This window comes from Symphodus melops (assembly GCF_947650265.1).
Source record: "Symphodus melops genome assembly, chromosome: 11".
NCBI lineage: Eukaryota > Metazoa > Chordata > Actinopteri > Labriformes > Labridae > Symphodus > Symphodus melops.
The window spans coordinates 19931157-19952263 of NC_136701.1; the positions used below are offsets into that span (position 1 = coordinate 19931157).

At 40.7% G+C, this 21107-nt stretch overlaps 2 protein-coding genes across 4 annotated transcripts; both read left to right on the plus strand.

Annotated features, from left to right (window-relative positions):
* The first annotated feature begins 417 nt into the window (after positions 1-417).
* Positions 418-11375, plus strand: LOC306831356 (dixin-like). Of its 3 annotated transcripts, none has more exons than XM_079355414.1 (20): positions 420-712; positions 1362-1491; positions 2105-2230; positions 2469-2700; positions 2953-3054; positions 5401-5477; positions 5584-5687; positions 6652-6735; positions 7011-7064; positions 7210-7260; positions 7370-7474; positions 7564-7617; positions 7762-7833; positions 8313-8378; positions 8532-8678; positions 9323-9386; positions 9464-9560; positions 9670-9778; positions 9955-10034; positions 10108-11375. In XM_079355414.1, the coding sequence occupies exons 1-20, from the start codon at positions 650-652 to the stop codon at positions 10115-10117; spliced, it is 1827 nt and encodes a 608-aa protein (XP_079211540.1). In that variant the 5' UTR covers positions 420-649; the 3' UTR covers positions 10118-11375. The 3 variants fall into 3 exon arrangements, with proteins under 3 accessions (XP_079211541.1, XP_079211540.1, XP_079211539.1); XM_079355413.1 differs by having other exon boundaries at positions 422-712; positions 8529-8678; XM_079355415.1 differs by lacking the exons at positions 9323-9386; positions 9464-9560; positions 9670-9778; positions 9955-10034; positions 10108-11375 and adding an exon at positions 8842-9175 and having other exon boundaries at positions 418-712; positions 8529-8678.
* Positions 11376-12585: 1210 nt separating this feature from the next.
* dlat (dihydrolipoamide S-acetyltransferase (E2 component of pyruvate dehydrogenase complex)) lies at positions 12586-19820 on the plus strand. The gene is made up of 14 exons (XM_079356515.1): positions 12586-13028; positions 14052-14153; positions 14361-14485; positions 14650-14800; positions 16002-16128; positions 16291-16478; positions 16598-16733; positions 16842-16909; positions 17164-17271; positions 17553-17660; positions 17765-17883; positions 18266-18428; positions 18517-18653; positions 18738-19820. The coding sequence occupies exons 1-14, from the start codon at positions 12774-12776 to the stop codon at positions 18865-18867; spliced, it is 1917 nt and encodes a 638-aa protein (XP_079212641.1). The 5' UTR covers positions 12586-12773; the 3' UTR covers positions 18868-19820.
* The last annotated feature ends 1287 nt before the right edge of the window (positions 19821-21107 follow it).

The following is a 21107-nucleotide window of genomic DNA, read 5'->3' on the forward strand; positions in this document are numbered from 1 at the left end:
CGACTGAAGATTCTAACAGACATGCAGTAGTGAACAGATGTAAACAGAACTATAATGCAATAAATAAGAAATATAAATTGAGAGCTACGTGCAAGTAGGCAGGTAGATTTAGGTGCATTGCACATAATAGAACAAGACTAAATATATACTACAGTTAGATAAAAAAAGAAGAATACTTAAAGATTAAAGTGACCGTAGTGATGATAGATAAGATATGAGAACTGAGAATTGGAGTAGTGCATGAAGACCACTGTTTGCATAATAAACAGAATAGACAGCATTAGGGAGTTAAGTTAAGGTGCAGGCATAAGGGGGAAATGAAATGTTAATAAATATTTTGGTAGACAAAACATCAACTCATGGGCTTCTTTTTCTTTGTTGCATGACATTGAAACTCCGGAAGTCTTTGTGAAGTGCTGTCGTATTGTGAAACCAACCACCGGAAGTCTGCTGCGTGCGTTGACTTGACAACCCGGTCTCCAACTAGAGTAACGGGAGCCCTCATTGTGTCTGTTGACGTTTGCTGGACTACAGGGTTTAGTTTTTAGAAACAGGAGGGTCTGCCTGTCCTCGTCCTCCCAGAGAAGCCGTGTGGAAGTAAACAGCTAGCCCGCTTTCTTTTGGCTTAAATGGGGTTTCGAATAAAAAGATGATCGCCTCACTTTCTAGAGGAAGTTTGCTGGATGAAGTTCTTCATGGAGGCTTTAACGAGGTAACTGTTACATTTCGATGATGCGAAGTGTTGTCAAACGGGTCGGACAATAAAGACATAACTCAAAGTGGATCAAACAAATGATTGCCTTTTGTCGCAGGCGTGTTGTCAGGACAACAAGGATGTCTGCTATTTGCATATACGTGAACGTTAGCTCTTCCGCTAAGTTTAAATAGTGAATTAAAATTACCAAGTAGTTTTAGTTTGACTGTAAGAACTTATTATCCAATTATATAGTAATTAGGTCAACAATTAGGCGATTTTTTCCCTTTTTTTTCACGACGTGGTGAGTTTTTTTGTAAGGTATCCCGGGACAACGGGCTGTCACGTGACTAGGAGGATAAAGGTGGAGCAGCCGTGTGAATGAAAATAGTGGATGCATCCTAAACCTTGTTACTAATCTGAATTTATTATCAAATGTTACTACAAGTTTTCACAACAAAAGTTAAATTGATGGGGGGGGGGGGGGGGGGCAATGGACCGACCATGCCCCCTCTCTTCTTCCTCAGTCTCAACATAATAAACAATGGCTCTCACTTGTCATGCCATGGTCCTAACCTCATTTGGCCCCCCTTTCTCTAATCTGTGTGCTTGTGTTGTCTGTGGTGGTGTGTTGGGTGTGTGTGTGTATCTGACTGACTGATTGCAGCAGCAGCTGGCAGCGTATGTTTCCTGGGTGAACTCTCAGCTGAAGAGGAAACCAGGCCTGAAGCCTATCACAGACCTCAGACGTGACCTGCAGGATGGAGCTGTGCTCACACAGCTCATTGAGATAGTTGGTAAATATCCACTTCCGCATATACACACTTAAATTACTCACATGATGTGGAAAATAGAGGTTGTAGGTAGATAAATGAATTAGCCTATTTAAAGGCACATGTTTGGTTTGTACAGTAACGATTGGGCCTCCATTAAACTCAAATATACATGCTCACTATAATGGGAGTTCTTCCTGAAATACATCACTTCAAATTATTATTTTTAAATCCACAATCTTCCATTATTATGCTACATGATTACACACAATACTGCACTATTAGTTGATATACGGTATATGCTTTCCTTGGAGAATAAGTTGTTTTACCATTCTTTTTAACAAATCAGTAAAGTTATGAGTTGTTTACTAGAATGTACTCAGTGTATGATAAATGCATTGATATCTCTGTATTTATATCTGTAACACTCTGTTCGGTGCCTGCATACCCACTTAACATGAATAGAAAGACATCGTAACACTTTGAAAATGATAACCGAATTCCTGGTTACAATGTGTAACCTAACTTTACTGGAGTATGGCTAAACCAGTGCTGAAAGAAATGCCAAACTAGTGTGTTCCACATTGTTTGATAATTGTTCATTTTCTGTCTCTCAAATCTTGTTCACACCTGGCAGCTGGGGAAATCCTGCAGGGAGTTTATGTCGCTCCACAGAACAAAGAAGAAAGCAGGAAGAATGTGGAGCAAGTCTTGCAGTTCATTTCCTCCAGACGCATACGCATGCCACACATAACTGCAAGAGGTAAATTACCAAACAAAATCTGTTTTGTCTCTCTCTGTCTCTTTCTGTTCGATCTACATACTATTATCTAACAGATGATCCTATACTTAAGTCTCTTTGTCAGAAGCCAAAACTCCCATCTTTACATTACAATATCAGTATTCTCATTTTGCACAAGCTATATATTACAAATCATGAAAAACAGCCATTCGTTGCACAACAACCTTTTTTCACAGCAAAATTCCTTTTCTGTTTGCAGACATCGTGGATGGTAATTTGAAATGTGTAATGAGGGTAATTCTGGCGCTTGCTGCCCACTTCAAACCCTCTGCCAATCACAGAGCTGCCCCTGGAAGTGGGAGGGCTTTAACGAGAGGCTCTTCCAACCACAACCCTCTCTCCACTGTCGCTTTAGCACAAGGTGCAGCTGCAGCCCTGGCATCAGCACGACATGATGCCTCCCATCCTGCACGTGCAACACGTATGAACAGGTATGTAGACCACAGTAATCCTAAACACAGACACTAAACCTCAAATCCTCCTTACTCTCTTCAGGCAGGATGATCTCTTCCACTCCTTTGTTAGTTTCATCTAAGGTCTTACTGTCCTCTGGTGGCCAAACAAGTCATATCTCTAGCATCTCACAACTGCTGACATGGGACTTTATCTAATACATTTGTTATCAATAGAGCACTTCTGTTTCTTTTTTAATCATTCGTCTCTATTTTGTCTTTTTTTTTCAGTGGCGTGGGGTTTGATGCAGAAAAAAGTGTGTGTGTTCGTGCTCTGGTTGAGCAGTATGAGAGAGGACCTCCGGATGAGCCTGACAATCCTCAGCCTAACAGGTACACCTGTGTTTTTATAGTAATTAGAATGTTGTACACTCAGCTTATCGCCTGAGAGGAATAGATAAAGCAGCATACATGCACACATTATCTGTTTTTATTGTCCCTTTCTATGCCTAAGCAAAGTGTTTGTTTTCAAAAAAACATCTTTCAGTGCACTCAAATAGAAACTCAGACATGGATTGTGTTCATTTTATAAACGTGTATAAACTCTCTGTTAATGTAGGCAGGTTTCATACGTCTCACACTTCGTATGAGCCTAATCCCGATCTGTGTTTTTGAAAACAGTGGGGGTGAGATAATAGGCTGAAACAATGAATGCTGGATTTCCTGGCCTAAATTCATCAACAACCTTGTTGCAGATGACTGGCCCAAGGACAGGTGGCATCATGTTGTAATAAAACTCAGAGTTAGTTCACTGTGTGCTGTGCAAAGAAAAAGTCATTTGCACAGCGAACATTTTTACCATCAGACACTTTAGTGTTTGGAGAAAACAGAGTCTTCTTTGTTGTTTTTTTATATTAGTCTCTTTTGCCAGCAGGCACTTTTTTTTTATCGTTCAACTCATCTTGTAACACCGAGCTTTTCAACAGTAGAGCTCATTTTATGGTTCACTTGTGTGTATGCGTGTGTGACCATATGACCTCAGCCTTATTACTCAAAAAAAATCAACAAACCAATAAATCTGTGAGAAACAAAGGCAGATGATGGGAAAAGGATATAATTAAGTCTGTCCTTTGAAACCACATACCCGACTCAAAGTCGTGTCCTGTAGTTGTGATCCTTTCCACCATCATAATGTACTCGTTTCATGTGAGAGCAACGTTTTGGTGGATAATAGAAAGTAAACAGTAAGTGAAAGGCGCATGCATGGATTTTGAACGGACAGAACAACATCCTGCAGAGGTAAAGCGAGCGGAAGCTTCCATCACATGATGTATCTTTTATTTTCTGAGGAATGCCTGGATGTGTTTGCGCCTTTGGTTGCCGTGCTAGCTAGCTAGCTGGGGGGCAAGGGGCGTGTCTGCCTGGGAAAAGAACATCATGAGGATGTAGAGATGCAGAAGCCACATGGAGAGTGGAACATAGACTTGTTGAAAGTTGTATGCGCTATCGTCCACCTGTAGCCTGTGATGGGGGGGACGCAGGTTAAGTGGTAAGACCACGCTCTTTAAGGCTTCTTGGTTGTGTGTGTTGCTTTCTTGGCTACGGTGTGAGATTGTTTGCTTCTTTAGTAGAACATATAACGAGAAAAGAGATGGTGTAGTAAGTATTGCATTCAGTGTGCTCTTCTCTGTACTTTCATTGACAAAAGTTTGATTTGCAAACATCAAGGACCCCTGTTTACAATTTAGACTTGTAGAAAGTATGTGTCTTTTCTATACGTCTCTTTAATAATGTGAAGAGCATTTGAATTGCACAATTATATGTAAACCAGCCCAGTGACAAATGTAACGTAGTAGCAAGAAGATACTGTAGTATATTTGAGTTGCCTACTTGTGCTTTTTTTACTGATCAGTATTTAACCCTTTATCGGGCAAGTGACTATTTTTTGGTAATTTCGGTACATCACCCTTCTGCACCTCAGTAAGGTTGAGAAGCATGTGATCCTCACTCAGCCAATCAGAAGAGACCCTCCCTACCTCATTGATCCTGCTATTGTGGCATTTGAACCAAATATGGTAACTTCATCAATGTTTATTTTTCAAAATGAAATTTAAAAAATGTTTTTTTTTTAACTGAAATAAAGTTCTATGTCCCCCAATAACACTCTGAGGTTGAATTTTTGAATTTCAAAGTATTTCAATGAGGCCCCTGTAAAGGGTTAAATGCAAAAAAGCGTTGTCACCAAACAAATATACTTAGATATGTAGTAAATATCAAACAATATTAATACTTTTTTTTTTTATATCGCTGCATCAGTAATACAACTCCTAGGCACCCAGGGTTGGGTAATGGTTTTTTTTAATTCTCAAAATTGTAAGCTAACTTGCACACTGTCTAAATTGCACAGATATGTTGGCAGCGTTTCAGTACCGAAACGTTGCCAACATATTAGTGCGACGTTTTTGTGAGAAGACAGAGCTCTCTTTCTCTTTTGCTTACAGAAGCTTTTGGTAATAAGAATAATTGAAGGTCTGTAGATCTTTAAAAGCTTTGGTACAGTTAATTTACTTTTCCATCTCCCCTTTTCTCCACTCTACAGCTGTCATATTTAAATAAAGGCCAAAGCACGAAAAAAGAAAAGAAAAGAATTGATTTATCAGAAATGTAGACGGTATTGATGCAAATAATCTTATGTCTCTTGGAAGTAAACTCACTAGTGTTTGTTTTGTCCTCTTTCAGCCTCAGCTCTGTCAGTCCTCTGTCCAGCAGCCGCTCAGAGGGACAGCAGGAGGACCACCAGCATCACGAGTCCATTGGTGAGACAAAGAACTGCACACAGTTTGATTACTAAAGCTTGAGATGTATGGTTGAAGCCGTGTAACACAGTGTGTCATGTCTGTCTACATGTGTGTGTGCATGTAGCTGAGTCATGTCATGCTGCAGTGGAAACTTCGTGGGATGATTCTGTCAGTGAAAACTTGGAGAAGGAGGTGCAGGAAACACGCAAAATGGTGTCAGCTTTGCAGGTAACAATGCACAGTATTATCCTTTCTCTAACCTGAATGTCTTCTTCCTGATTTTTAAACAGTGTCACCTTTTTTCTTTGAAACAGTAGGATTTATTGCTGGTAATCAAAAAAAATTGGAAGTTTCTTAATTAGTTTGTCAGAGCACTTAGAGGAAAGGTCAGAAAATCAGTGGAACTTAAAAACAGAGGGAGGGGAAACATTCACGCTCACTGAAAGGTTTTGAGATGAATAAATAAGTGACTGCAACAAAGTGCTTCAGAAACAATCTTGGCACGTGTTCAAACTGCATCATGGTTGATTTGACCATGAAGCAGTTTGAGCATGTGCAAAAAATGTCAGCTGACAAAACATCCCATTCCTGATCAAAGTGAGTAATGAAAGAAGAATACACGCCTCCTTCTTGTTTTTCATGTCTTTACTACAGTTCTATGAAATCCTCTCGTTTGATCTCCTTCTTGCTGCATGAAATAGAATTTAGCATTAAATATCAATAAACGTATTTTGAGTTGAAGCCTCTGTGTTTTTTGTTGGTCTGTCTTTATAAGAAGCTTTGAAAAAAGCACTACAGATATGTTTTTGGATATGTGACATGTGTAACATATTTATTGAGCTTTCTTTTAAAAACATCTCTGTTTGTAATTTATTATAAAAGAGACAATAGCCTGAGCTAATGTAATGCATGACATAGCAATAAACACATACATGTTAAAGCAAACAGAAAGCACAACAGGATTAGGTACATTCAAGTGTGTACAGTCTGTCATCATGCATCATAAAGCCTTGAGGAAAAAACATTTAGCAGAGACTATATATATATATATTTTAAACTATTTGAGATCTTGTTATGTGTAATGCACCAGACAACCTCGCCTCAACTACGACAGCTCTAAGTCGTCACAGCTTTCTGAACACACTGACTTATAAGTCCACGCTGGTGTCACATGACCTGCTCTGGTTTTCAGGCCCTGCTGCTGCATGGTTCGCTGCCTGAGGATGAACAGGACGAGTCTTTGAGTTTGGACCAAGGCAGCGCTGAGCAGCAACTGGTAGAGACAGCCTCTCCTTTTTTAAGTATCCCTCTTCTTTTTTTTAATTATTTTGTCCTCGCTCTCCTCTCTTTTTTTTTTTTTTTTTAACGTGTCACTCTCTTTGTCCGTTTTAGCTGCTCACTATGAACACAGATCATATTCCTTTTCCTAACTGTGCTTGATGTAAGTGTGTGTGTGTGTGTGCGTGTGTACACAGGGTGACACGGGTATCCGTTTCCCTTCTTTCTCAGCCTATTGTTGTCCTCACACACATCTCGTCTTTCTCTTTCCAGGTAGTCATTCGCAGTCGTTTGGACCAGAGTATGGAGGAGGCTCAGGATCTGAAGGTAAATGATTTCTTCTCCTTTTAAACACTTGTGTTCATGGTCAGGACAGTAGAAGCACTTGTGTTGTTATTGAGAGAGTAAACATGTGGAACAGGCACTGTGATAAATATTTCATTGAGAATGGGTTGTCTGCTGTTTGCTTTAGAGGGAACTGTTGCGCTGTAGGCAGGAGATGAGAAACCTGCAGGCGATCAAGGTGAGACAAAGACGTCTCTGCAGTTCATTATCTCAGTTCTTTTTCAGTGACGCTGCAGATGTTTTACAGAACGGTTTCTTGCTAATGTCTTGACTGTGTGATCGTGCAGGACGCTCAGCAGCAGAGGCTGTGCTCGCAGGAGACAATGATACTACAAATGAAGCAAGAGCTGCTCAGAGGCAGCATGACGAAGGATGAACTCAACAACCTGAACGTATGAACTGGACTCACATACAATAACATCTTCATTTAAGTCACTGTTAAATCTGCGAAACACTCTGTTTTGTTGAACCTGTGTTATAGGCAGAGCTACAGTGGAAGCTGGAGGAATGTAACAGGCTCTGGGGTGAATGTAAGGTGAGCTCCCGTCCCAGTTACTCTCCTTCTATGGTCTGTTTTAATTGAGGTGAATTTGTCCAGTTTCATTTTAAAAAGCATCTGCTCACTGAGTTTGAATAAAATAACTCCCACTTGACTTTTCTGTCGGACTGCTGAGTGCAGAAGGAGGTCGGGCAGAAGGACAGACTGCTGCAGCAGCTCAAACACAAGCTCGAAGAAAGCAAGAAAACACAGGTACTGTCAAGGGAAATTAAACAAGCTACTGTGAACTCATCCTGCTGTATCAGAATCTCGTAGCAAAGGTTAATCATCGACTCACCTTTGTGCTTTTTTGTGATCAGTCTTGCTTTGCACTTTTTAACTTTAGCTTCCATCAGCAAACTAATAATCAAACTGACTGAATCAGCCGTGTTACTTAAAGCACTTCAAGATTATTCTTAAAACTGGTCTTTTAAACAATCTAGTGTAAAGGACGCCGTTGTTAGCGTCATTTATCTTGAAGGTTGTGTTTGTGTGTTTTGAGCTCTGGTTGTCTCTGTTTGGCAGTGTGAATTGTAAAAGCAGCATGCTTTAGGTCGACTGTTTCTTAACGGCCTCTTACTGGTTTTCATGTTGACTGCAAAGCTGAGTCTAAGGTTGAATATTCAGTCTGAATGAGGATGTCCTGAATCAACATTTCTGCACTGACCCTTTCTTTTTGTCGCCCTCTTCAGATTCCCTCAGGCACCGAAAACAACGGATATTCTCACTGTGGAAACCCCGCTCCCTCCATGTCAGATGTGAGTATTTTATCTTTAAGTGAGGCTGCTCACAGTATGTTTGTAAGGAAATGATGGTTTTAAGACCCTTACGTGTAGTATGTTACATGGAAGTTACTTTGCGGAGCACACAGCATCAAGCTCAACATGATAACCTCCTCTGTCTGTCAGCAGGCAGAGGAGGTTCAGCTGCTCAGAGATTCTCTCAGGAGTTTGAGGAACAACTTCAGAGACCACGACCCACACCACCATACACTGGACACCCTGGAGCAGGGCATAGTATCACTTATCGACAGACTGCATGTTCTGCATACACACAAGGTACAACAATCTTTTTTCTCTTTTTTTTTATCAGGGTTACAAAGCTATACTTCTAAAAGTTATTTCATGTTAAAGTGTGTTTTGTGGGTGAGGAGTCAAAGCCTGCAGTTGTCATGTGATGTTGAGGTTTCTGTGTAACTGCTGTGTCCATCTCTTTATACAGATTCTACATTTTTCAGTATGGGAGATGTTCTGGTTTCTGTTTGTACTATATTTTTAGTCAGAGCTGTACTGACTAATTATGGATCAGCAGGCTTTGATGTATTCAGGAGAAAGTGCCTGTGTGGACGGCAAAAAAACAAGGTGCAACGTTAATGTGTAACGCTAATGACATACCAACTTCCATAAGCAGTGATCTTTACAATGATTTGTTGATGCCTATAAACAGATATCTGAATAAAAATGACATCTGACAGCCCATTATAGATCAATCATTTCAACTCGAGCAGCAAATCTGCTTAATGCGATGTCTTGTTCAAACATTTACATTCTCTGACTTTCTAAAAAGCATCAAAAACAATCAATCCTACCTCAAAGCTTAACAAACAAATATTTTCAAATTTGTTGAGCTGACAAAACTCTGCGTCATAATGTTACATCGACATATCTTAACAGTTTTTCATCTTTTTTTTCTAATTCTGCAGGGAAGAGGGAAATCTCCAAGACGCAAAACTCAACTCCCAGACTCTGATGCCTGGCCTTGTACAAGTAAGACCTTACAACACACATCCACAAACTAAACAAGGTATTTTTTCTTCTGCTAACTGTTTATCTTGGTCATACAGAGGTGTGTAACTCCAACAGTGGCTCCTCTGTGTCCACTAAAATTCTCTACTTTACCGGAAAATCCTCAACACCTTCCATGATCAACATACCGAAGAGGTAAGTGTGTGTGTAGTGTTCCATATCTGGACACAGCATAACACAAACATACCCAGAGATAATAAGATCTCCATGCCATGACAAAAGGCTTTGTGTTCACACTTTACAGGCTTGGTGAGGTGACTCTCAAGGATGTTAAGGCAGCTGTGGATCGAGAGGGGAACTACAGGTACCACTTCAAGGCACTGGACCCTGAGTTTGGCACTGTGAAAGAAGAGGTGCGTGCTGCTAAATGTTTTCTAATTGGGTCTTTGTAATATAGCAATGGGTAAGGTCTTTAACCTGCTTGTTGTAAAGTGTCTCAAGATAACATTTGTTATATTGTTACGATCTCTACTAGACATTTAGACCCAAAAGCAATACACAAGAGGATCAAAGAGTGTTGTTTGTTCAGGTATTCCAGGATGGAGCAATCATTCCAGGCTGGGAAGGAAAGATTGTGGCCTGGGTTGAAGAGGACCACGGTGAAGAAAGGTAACAACATGTTTATGCTGCGTATTTCTCAAAATGTTTCTGACTCTGTGGTAAGGCATCTTCTTTGTTTTAGACCGTTGTAGGTTCGAGCTGATGGGCTGTGACACTTTCTTTCTGCTCCTGGACCCAGAGAAACATTGACAGAGCTGCTTAGAACAAAAGGCACAAGTGGGCTATTCCTAAGTTTTTATTATGACTTGTTAGAAATTGATCTGGGCTGATCATCTGGCGCTAAACCAGACTGATAGCCAGACTCCCTGTGGAAAGAGTTGATCTCTGTAACTGATGTCCAGAATATTGCAAAGCTCAGTGCCTTACAAAGAAAAGTGTTTCTGTAATGTCATCAGTATTTCAATGATTGAGCTCTACTGGAATCAAAGACATAGAAGCACTGTTTTTAATTTCCTGTTTCTAAATCAGATAAGTGAAAAAAAAATTGGGGGGAAATCAGGGTTGGTAAACTTTCAAAAATGTATTTTACCTTCATTTTGGTCCATGGCTGACCAAAACACTGACGCTTCCTCATATTGCTTTAAGTAAAGCAGTGAAATGAGGATTCATTTCAGACTAGCTTGTCTTACCTTTGAGGACTCAAAATGTAGACGTTAATTAAAATATGAGTTACAAAAACATGCGTAAACATTCTTAGCCTGATCTGCCCTCACTGAATCAAAAGATGCTGGAACTTTTTCACGTAGAAATGGAAATAAAAGGCACTGTTATTTTGTTTACTTTAAAGCATCTAGTGCTGTTTTGTGAAATATTTTTACCTTAACCCTGACAGTGTTTTTAACTAGTCACTTAACTGTTTGAAGAGAGATTTGTTTGAGGTCAGACGCCTCTGCCTTTTCAATAGATGCTGTGGATATGACTTTTTCCTGAAAGATTTAAATGTACTTTTGCTCAGAACTAGACTGTTTTTCTATTTATGGTTTGTTTGTGTCTATGTGTATGAGTGTGTGTGAGAGGGAGATCAGGATGGACCTTTGACTTGTAAATGCCATATGTTGTTCTTGATGCAGTAAAATATTCTGCTTTAGTTTTAAGACATCTTTTGACCTCTCAGAAGTCTGTACATTAAGAAACAGATGGGTTCAGAGGTTTTCTAATCTCTGCTTTGAGCTTCTCATTTTGGGAAAAAAAAATGCCTTTTCCAACATGCCAACAAAAATATGCATAAGTCTTCCTAACCATGATCTATTTGAATGCCATGACTGCCTTTGTAAAGTGTATTATTTGCTTTTAAAATGGATTTGTATGCTTGATGAAAAAAAAGAATGGCCTTTGTTGAGTTTCAGAAAAACATATTTTACAATTAAAACTTTTTTGTTTAAAAACAAAGCTGTGTTTCCATTTATTTTGTGTGGGCTGACATTAATCAGGGGACTCCTCCATGGTGCAGTCTGTTGTCTTGAGTCTGCACCTCCATACCACCATATAAAGGGCTGCTAAGTGCTAACAAGTAGCTAAATGAGACTACAGTGGTTGTCGGGAACTCTCTCACTAGTCCGCCTTATAGCCTCTAGTGATGTTTTTTTTTAGCTCTCTTGCAAATATTAGGTTAGTAAACAACTTATTAAGTTACAGTTTCGCCAGCTTGTCAAAACTGCTTATTATCGATGAAGCATAACAGTCGTGGCGCCAAATTCAACCAACCGCAGTGTAGTTAGCTTTTTACTTCTCTGGGCTGCATTAACGCTTCAAACTTCGTTAAAGTGGTATTCATCTGTAAAGATTATCCAGCTGAACAAAACAGCTTTGCATCAGAGACGTGTTTGCCACAGAGTTTATTTTCTGTAATGATCCAAAATCATATGCAAGAATCTCATCATTTGAGAGGCATGTGGTAATGTTAGTTTAGCATGAAGAGCAACAAGTACTTGGTGTGAAAAACTTCGAATTAATCTTAATAACTCATTGAGAAATGACTTCAAAATGTGTATTTTCAACTAAAAGACAACACACATTTATTAATTTTACATGAAAACATTTTATTCATTCTTACACATTAAATATATCTTTGTTAGTCACTTGTTACTCCACGAATGAGTCCAACAACCCAGAAATGAGTTGGTATTTTAGCGCCATGGGTTAGTCAATGGGGATTTTGAATGGGCTTGTAGTTAGACGCCTGATATAAGAACACTCATCACTGTTGTCCACGATTGCCATAGACTGTAAATTAATAATTTACTGCCACTATATGGTCGACAGCTGTAATTACAAGTAAAACACAATTCTGCCGTTGTTAAATATTGAGGACGATACCTGACAAAAGTATACATGAATAAATAGACAGATGTATAAATAAATACTGGAATAAATGGATAACATAATAAATAAATAATTAAATGCATGAATAATGTCTATGGTAAATAAATGGACATAAATAATTAAATATCTTAAATGTATTTCCACATTTATTTGTTTATTTCTACGTGTATTTATTTCCACATTTATTTATATATACTTTAGCCAGGTATCGTACTCCACAGGAGACTGGATGAAGAAGGAAACTGAATTCCCTCACTTTACGACACTTATTTTGATGTGACGGCAGGACAAGGAGGCGAGCCGTAAAGTGTGGTGTTTTGGACTGGAGGAGGTCATTAGAAAGTGAGGAGTAGACAGTGGCCGGCAGGAAAGGCGCAGAGACCTTCAGTGTCAGTGTATCTCTAATGCCGGTATAAGATCAGTCCATTATCTAACAGCTCTGTGTTGTGTTTCCATCGCTGAGAAATGCTTCGTCTCATCCTGCGGCTGAGGCCGTCAGCCGGGCCCGCCTGTCCCCGTGCCCTCCCGGCGGGGCCTGCTACGCTTAGCTCCCGCACCGTTCCGGGCTCCAGCCGACTGAGGAGACTTCATTGCGGAGCTGGGTCCCGAGCTGGGTTTATGTCCAGCGGCCTCCGGCACAGAGCGAGCCTGCTGCGGGTTCCCATGGTGACAGGGGGCTGTCAGAGCACACGCTTCTACAGCCTGCCGCCGCACCAGAAGGTAACGTTCCCTGACCGGTTGCTATAGCACCGACGGTAACGGTACAACTAGCATGACCTCCCCAGCTAACATGAGATAGCACTGGGATGTACTGATCAGCCCCTGACACACCTTCAGAGGTTAATTACAGCTTCAGCATGTCTCTCAAACGGATGTATAGAAACATTCACTTTCTGACAACTTATAGAACAGACAATTATGAAACAATAATGAATTGATCCAACCTCAATCACTTTCATTTGATTGGAAGACAGTTATTCTGAGTTTAAAGTGTTTCTGGTGAAGTCAACAGAGTTACTGTAATGTAACAAACTATCATCAGTATCTGTCTCTGGTATTAATGGGACACATGAGGTGAGGGGCTGAGGGAGTATCTGTACTAGCTCCATTTCATAGTGACATCAATGTGTTTAAACTGACTTCATGCACAGATCTGTTAAAAACACACACGCACACAATTTGAATTATTTCAGATCATTTTAACTAAATTGTTCCCAAATCCAGATGTGTTTTTTTGAGTGTCAGCCTGTATTACACTAACATGCATGTAACTGAACAGGTATGATGATGCTGCAATAGTAGCCTAACAAGTTGCCTTTATCCTTCGTGTTTCACATTGATCACACATCAGATGTTACATCTATGAGCTCCAGGCCATTTCCACACAACATACACATTGAAAGCAGGTAATGAGTATTTAAACTGCAGTTAATTTAATCTGTCCCTCTGGTAGAATTTGTTTTTATCTGTTATCAGAAGATCAATGAACTCAAAAAATATCTCAAAGATCACAGATGTGGTGAAATGCAGCTGTATTTGGGTCATTCATTGAGCAAGGGACTGAGGTGACGCTGTTGCCCCAATTGCAGTTACAACACCTGACTTTCTCTGTCTTTGCAAAACTCCATAGTAAGGCCTCAATGATGACATTTAAACATACAGTTATGATCTTAAATCCTACATCTTAAATAAACTTGGCTGAGTTGTAACATTCCTTTTTTTTTTTTGTATTCTGGTTGTCAGGTAGAGCTTCCCGCTCTGTCACCCACCATGCAGACAGGAACGATCGCTCGCTGGGAGAAGAAGGAAGGAGACAAAATCAGCGAAGGAGAGCTTATAGCTGAAGTAAGAAGCCTTGCTGGCGGCACGCCAAACGGTTAGGTTGCGCCCCATGTACGGAGGCTGTAGTCCTCCAAAGAGGGCGGCCCGGGTGCAAGTCCGACTTGTAGCTCCTTTCCCAAAATGTCATTCTTCCCTCCCTCTCTCTTTCTCTCCTGATTTTTTGTTGTTGTAGTGAAGCACACGCATTTCAAACATTTGTGTCTTCTGCAGGTAGAGACTGACAAGGCAACTGTAGGTTTTGAGATGATGGAGGAGTGCTATCTGGCAAAGATCCTGGTTCCAGAAGGAACCAGAGATGTCAACATTGGATCAGTAATCTGCATCACAGTTGACAGGTAAGTGTTTGTACTTTAAGGGGTGAAAGCAAGGTGCCCTCACACTAGAAACATGTCTGATTTAAAGCTGTCCAAATATTGTTCTCCTCACTCTTCAGTCAAGACGTGGTTGTGCTTTGTGTGAGTACATGTTCTAATAGATGTGTTTACATTTCCTCCTGCAGCCCTGATCTCATCTCAGCTTTCAAGGATGTCACGTTGGACTCACTTCAAACAGCAGGTGCGGGTCCCTCAACAACTGCCTCTGCTCCTCCACCTGCTGGCGCTCCTGCTCCTCCTGCTGCTCCGGGCAGCTCTTACCCCACACACTTGAAGGTAGGCATGTTCTCACATTAACAATATCAGGTGAGGAGGGTGGAGTTGTTTCTGAGTCGAGCGGTGTCAACGATGTTTACAGTCACAGTGTCTTATCAGGGTTGTTAGGTCTGATGGTCTGAATGTGTAGAGATTATTGTGTATCTACTGAATGTCGGAGTCAGGCTGCAGAATTACCGTAAGTTGTTTAGTCACATTCACGTTTTTTCCCTTTGATGAAGAAACCAAGAAATAATCCATCTCTGCAGCAGATCCTCTACATTTCAAGATTTAAATATTTGCTTGAAATTTGAAACCAAAAAACTTCATACTTGAAGTACTGTACATTTTTTTAGTTTGTACTTGGAATTACTGGAGAATGAAAAAGAAATGTAGTAGACACTAAACTATTAGCTCTATAGAATGATTCATATAGTAGGTTTGACATTCATTCCTAAAGTGGGGTCAGGACCCCAAGGAGGGGGAGGGGCCTGGAGTCATGACATGCCCTGCAAGGCTTTACAAAAACAACCAAACACACCATTTTTCTTCCAGCTAAACGGGTATAAGGTTTGAAATGAATCTACAGCAGACGTCACAGATTTGGACGTTTCATTTTTCCGTATCCATTTTAATTTCTTCCTCTGTAAAAGTGACTCGTTCTTCAGTTGAACTTCTGGATTATCTGCGGCCAATGTTTGGAATGCATTTTAAAAATATAAGAATGTTTGCAAAGAGTGTGAATGAAGGTGTGTTTAGTGTATGTCAATATGGTGAGGCGAGGGCACTGTGAAGTGAGACAGGGATCCTAATCTAAAAAGAAAGACTGTGTTTCAATAAAGTTTAATTAATGTTTAAATAAATAAAATATTTTCAGTATTTTCTTTTTGAAAGTTCTCGTATTCTGGCTGTATGAGAAACGTTTCCAGAGGTCCGGCTCTCCAGATTGCTTTTGTTGCCAAGAATAAGAACGGCACGTAAATATGTTACGTTTGGAAAATAAATGTAATCAGAGAGAGCATTGTCTGAGGCGCAGGAGTAAACGTCATTTGTCAGGCGCGTCTCTCACAAAATGTCCTCTGCTAGAATCGGGCCAAGGACGAGACGGCTACATCATCTAGGCTCATTAACTTGGAGCTTTAACAATGAATGTCACTTGTTTCCTTGCATGCTATGAAGATTAAATCTGCAGTCTTGACTGTGTTGAACATTTTTATTCCAGATCACACTTCCTGCTCTCTCTCCCACCATGACCATGGGGACAGTTCAGCGCTGGGAGAAGAAGGTTGGAGAGAAGCTGAGTGAAGGAGATCTGCTGGCTGAGATTGAGACTGACAAGGCAACCATCGGTAAACCTGAACTTACTCCCTGACTATTGTTTTACTTATTGTCAATAAGGTTGTTCCTGTTCGTATGTATTGAGTCATGTGTGATGTGCAACGACTGATCTGAAGGGAAGCCAGGTAAAGCTACTTTGCTTAAAAATGTCCCTTTCATGCATTTGCTTGCAGGCTTTGAGGTACAAGAGGAGGGGTATTTGGCCAAAATCATGGTGCCAGAGGGAACCCGGGATGTTCCGCTGGGTCAACCACTCTGCATCATTGTAGAGAAAGAAAGTGACATCGCTGCCTTCAAGGATTATGTGGAGACCGGTGTGGCAGATGTTTCGATGCCAGCTCCAGCTCCAGCACCCACACCGGTGAGATACATGTGATGCTTATTTTCAAGCATAAGTTAACCATTTATTACACTTGTATGATTTAAACAACTTTTTCAAGCATGATGAAAAAATCTGAGGTTCGTTTGTCTATGTTCCAGGCTGCAGCTCCACTTGTTGCAGCACCCGCTCCTGCAGCTGCAGCCCCAGCAGCACCCAGGAAGGGTCGTTTGTTTGCAAGTCCACTGGCCAAGAAACTTGCTGCTGAGAAAGGAATTGACCTAACACAGGTCAGCGGTAAGTCACCAAAACACGGGTACACTGCCACCTTTAATGGTAAAATATTATATAGGTTTGCTGACCTACACAAACATACTTTCCATTGAGCTGTTTTTGTTTGTCCAGGCTCTGGTCCTGATGGACGCATTACCAGGAAAGATATTGACGGCTTTGTTCCACCAAAGGCTGCGCCTGTAAGTCAAAGATTACACTGATCTCTGTGTCAAAAAGCAATGTGTCACCAAATCTTCAGACTAGACATTTCCAACAATATACAAATGTATCGCTGAAACGTTTTCTTTTTTTTTTTTAATGTCATTTGGTAATCATTTATGATATTTTGAATTGCTTTCAAAATGCCAGCTTAAAGAGTTCAAGAATGTTCATATTTTTCAGTTTTTTTTTGTTGTAATTCTTTCTGATGAAACGGAATCATTTGTGTTGGCAGGCGGTTGCTGCTGCTCCAGCTGCAGCTCCAGCTGCTCCTTCACCTGCCGCAGCTCATGCTGCCCCAGCCGGGACCTTCACAGACATACCTATCAGCAGCATCCGCAAGGTGAGAACAAACACCAGTGGCTTCCTTTTGGTGACCCATTGTGTTACATGAAGACACTCTCATGTTCCAAGCCCTTCTTCCAGCAGGTGTGATTCCTGCCTTGTTTTCTACACCTTTTTAATGCTGTGAGGCGAACGCTTTGTACCGTCTAGCTCTGTTATTTTTCCTTGTAATTCATCATTTTTCCCTGTAGATTTTCATCTCTGACTCTCCAAACACAGCTCACATCTGTCAATAATGAATTCTGGATCAAAGCTGAAATGTTTGTGTCCCTCCTGCAGGTCATCGCTCAGAGGTTGATGCAGTCCAAGCAAACTATCCCCCACTATTATCTGTCTGTAGACGTCAACATGGACCAAGTGCTCGAGCTTCGGAAAGAGCTCAATGCTGTGAGTGTTTATGTGGAGATCTTTACAACATTTAGAAAGACATGACATTGTTTGGATGATAGGATTTCCTTTGTGATTTAAACCCCCTCCTCTCCTCTCTGCAGGAAGTGAAAGCCCAGAATATAAAGCTTAGCGTGAATGACTTCATCATCAAAGCTAGTGCTCTGGCCTGCCTGAAGGTTCCTGAGTGTAATTCCTCCTGGATGGACACGGTGATTCGCCAGTGAGTAAACACACTTTCAAAGAAGTACACAAAGAAATGCTGCACAGTAAACTGGCAATATGTTGGTTTATAAATGTACTTATCCCCCAGATAAAGATTTGACCTTGTAAAGGATGCAAATGTGATCCTTCATTTTTAACAACAGACTCTTGACCTGTCTCTGTTTGCATTATGTCTGAAATCAAATATTTTGGCATCCCACATTTAAATTCTTAGTATATATATATATTTTTTATAATAATTGGACCTTTTTGTAAAATGTGAGCCTCTAAAAATGTAGCTGTTCTCCTTAACCAGCAGAGGGCACTAGATATAAATGTTTAGAAACTAAACTGTTGCCTTGACTGCAGTGATTGACTTTGTTTACTTTTTTTTCTTCCAGGAATCATGTGGTGGACCTGAGCGTAGCTGTGAGCACAGCCAGCGGTCTCATCACGCCCATAGTGTTTAACGCCCACACTAAAGGATTGGCTGCCATCAGCTCCGATGTTTCAACTCTTGCCGCCAAAGCCAGAGAAGGCAAACTGCAGCCACATGAGTTCCAGGTACAACACTGAGTTTACTTGACTCAGTATTATTACAAATATGAAGCAGAAAACTGAAACCGTCTCTTAATGGGTTTTTTTCCTACAGGGAGGTACGTTCACAATTTCCAATTTGGGGATGTTCGGCGTCAAGAACTTCTCGGCGATTATTAACCCTCCTCAGTCTTGTATCCTCGCCGTTGGAGGCTCAGAAAAGCGTCTGATGCCTGCTGATAATGAGAAAGGGTGAGCGTCATGATTTCATTACTATAGAAGCAGAAAACTCTGCTTTCTCTATCAGTAATCTGATGCACTCTTTTGGTTTTGCAGGTTTGATGTAGCCAGCATGATGGCTGTGACGCTGAGCTGTGACCACCGGGTGGTGGACGGTGCCGTCGGCGCTCAGTGGCTCGCAGAATTCCGCAAGTTCCTGGAGAAGCCCGTCACCATGCTGTTGTGATTGGACTATACTGCCGTTAAGAAAAAAATAATAATTAAAAAAAATGCAGCAACAGGCCAAGGCCTCATAGAAGTAATCTGATTGGTCTTAACTGGTCAAGACCCTCCTGTGATTGGCCAGCCTATCACCAGGTCACTCCCAGTCACCCTTGTGGGAAAGAGGCAGACATCACTCCGCTTTACCTGTCTGTGTCTCCTGTCTGTCTCTCTCTCCTCTTACTCTTTATCTCTCTCACTCATGTCTATTTATTGAGGGCCCTTCTCATGACAGACCAGAGTTAGAATAATTTATCCTAGATTAGAGACTGGCTTTATCTCACTGAAACAGTGATGAAGTTTTACAAAGGGAAATGTTACATGTCGAACCAGCGAGCAAATTTATCCCAAAACATGGGTTTGTGTGTGTGTTTGGGGTTTTTTTCGGGTCAAACTTTTATCATGAACTTTTGTGACGTGATAAAAGCAGCGGGTTTAAGTCTTTGAGAAAACGGTTGAGTGTGTGCCTGCAGGCAGTGAGAAGAGTCAAATGTAAGTTAGAGTCCAGGTCTACACACACACACACACACACACACACACACACACGCACACAAACCTTTCCCTGTTTAAAGGCCACACACACACACACACACAAAGTGAAACATTTAGTGTGCTGTCTGTGGATTGATGCAACAGTGTGTATACTTCTCACTGTAGAAAGAACACCGTGCTGTTCATGTATATATGGAGGCCTCGCCGTATAATTTAAAATCTGTACAGTCCAAAAAATGACAACAAACGCTCCCTGTGGGGGGGAACTGAACAGCTTTGCCAATTCTCTCTTCCATGAGGATGTTTTATTTTCTAGTCTCAGAGTAAAAGACTCACCCATGAAATATTCTGTATTTCACAGCTGAAACGCACAAGGCTGTTGCTGGATGTTATTTGTTTGAATAAACTGGGAGATGTAAACCTTGAGTCAACTTGGGTTTAGTTATTGAAGTTCTATGTTATTATTTAACATTATTTTTTGGGCCTTTTTGCTTTTTCTTGGATTGGACAGCTGAAGAGAGACGGGGAATGTTGGGAGACAAAGACTTCGTACGTGGGAAACGTTACGTGTATTTGTAACACTGAATCAAAGAAACTACTGATTCACTTAATCAGAGACTCCACACAATGAGAAAGTCAAAGCACCTGAAGCCACTCTGCAACGAACATGGTCTTGCTTTTGTGCAGTGCCTGTCAAAATTGGGATGTTGTGGATAAGCAAACCCATTCACATCAATAAAACACTGATGTAATAAAGATCAACTTTGAATACCTGTAAAGCCAACACTCTTAGCATGAGAAGCTTTTTCTGTCTGCTCCTGTTCTGAAGCATTAGTATTCCGCTGTTGATATTTATTCTGACTCAAGGACATTTCAGTCATTGACAAAATGTCCTTGTGCTTCTCTATGAGGACCGTTTAACCTGACAAATATGTTGAGTGACTATTTTCAGCCCTGTGGCTTCACTATTGGCCAACATGTGACGCTGGGTTGTGACTGGTGAGAAGCACCAAACTGGAATTTATTTGCATTATTGCTTGAGGACTTGGCTGACAGATGGGCTTCAGTGAGTCATGAATAACTAACACATTTTATGTAAATCCATCAAAAGGAGGAAATGATGACTTGTTGTTTAGCCCATAGGTCATAACTGGATATCTCTATCACCAGACGAGCAAGTTTCATAAACTCATTTTTGAACATTTACTCAGATTGGTGACAAACTTTCATCCTCGACTGCCTGGAATCCGTGAGTCAGTGTGGGGGTGGGGTGGGTGGGGGCTTCACTGAGATGATTTTTACATCTACACCATCCAAACCCATCACACATCTAAAACAAAACGCCTTTTAGTTTGCTGTAGACTACATTGACCGCTCTCCATGAATTCAATTGAAAAGTGCATGCTACATACAGTAACCACATCTGTCATCAGCTCAGATGGCTTTTCTCTTAAATATAGTCGAAGGAAGAATGAAGTGGCAGTAAAGTATTAAACATTATTGTATAAATTACCTGTGTACTAACATCAAAGGCGTGTGCTCTTAGTGACCGGTGTAGTTCCTCTTAACCTTTTACAGGGCAAGTGACTATTTTTGGTAATTTCCAGGTAAATATGTATAATAATCATATTTGCTGCACTATCAGTGCACACAAACCTTTACAGCTTCTGTAAACAGCTTCTCTAATCTTATAATCTATATCTTCTCATAATC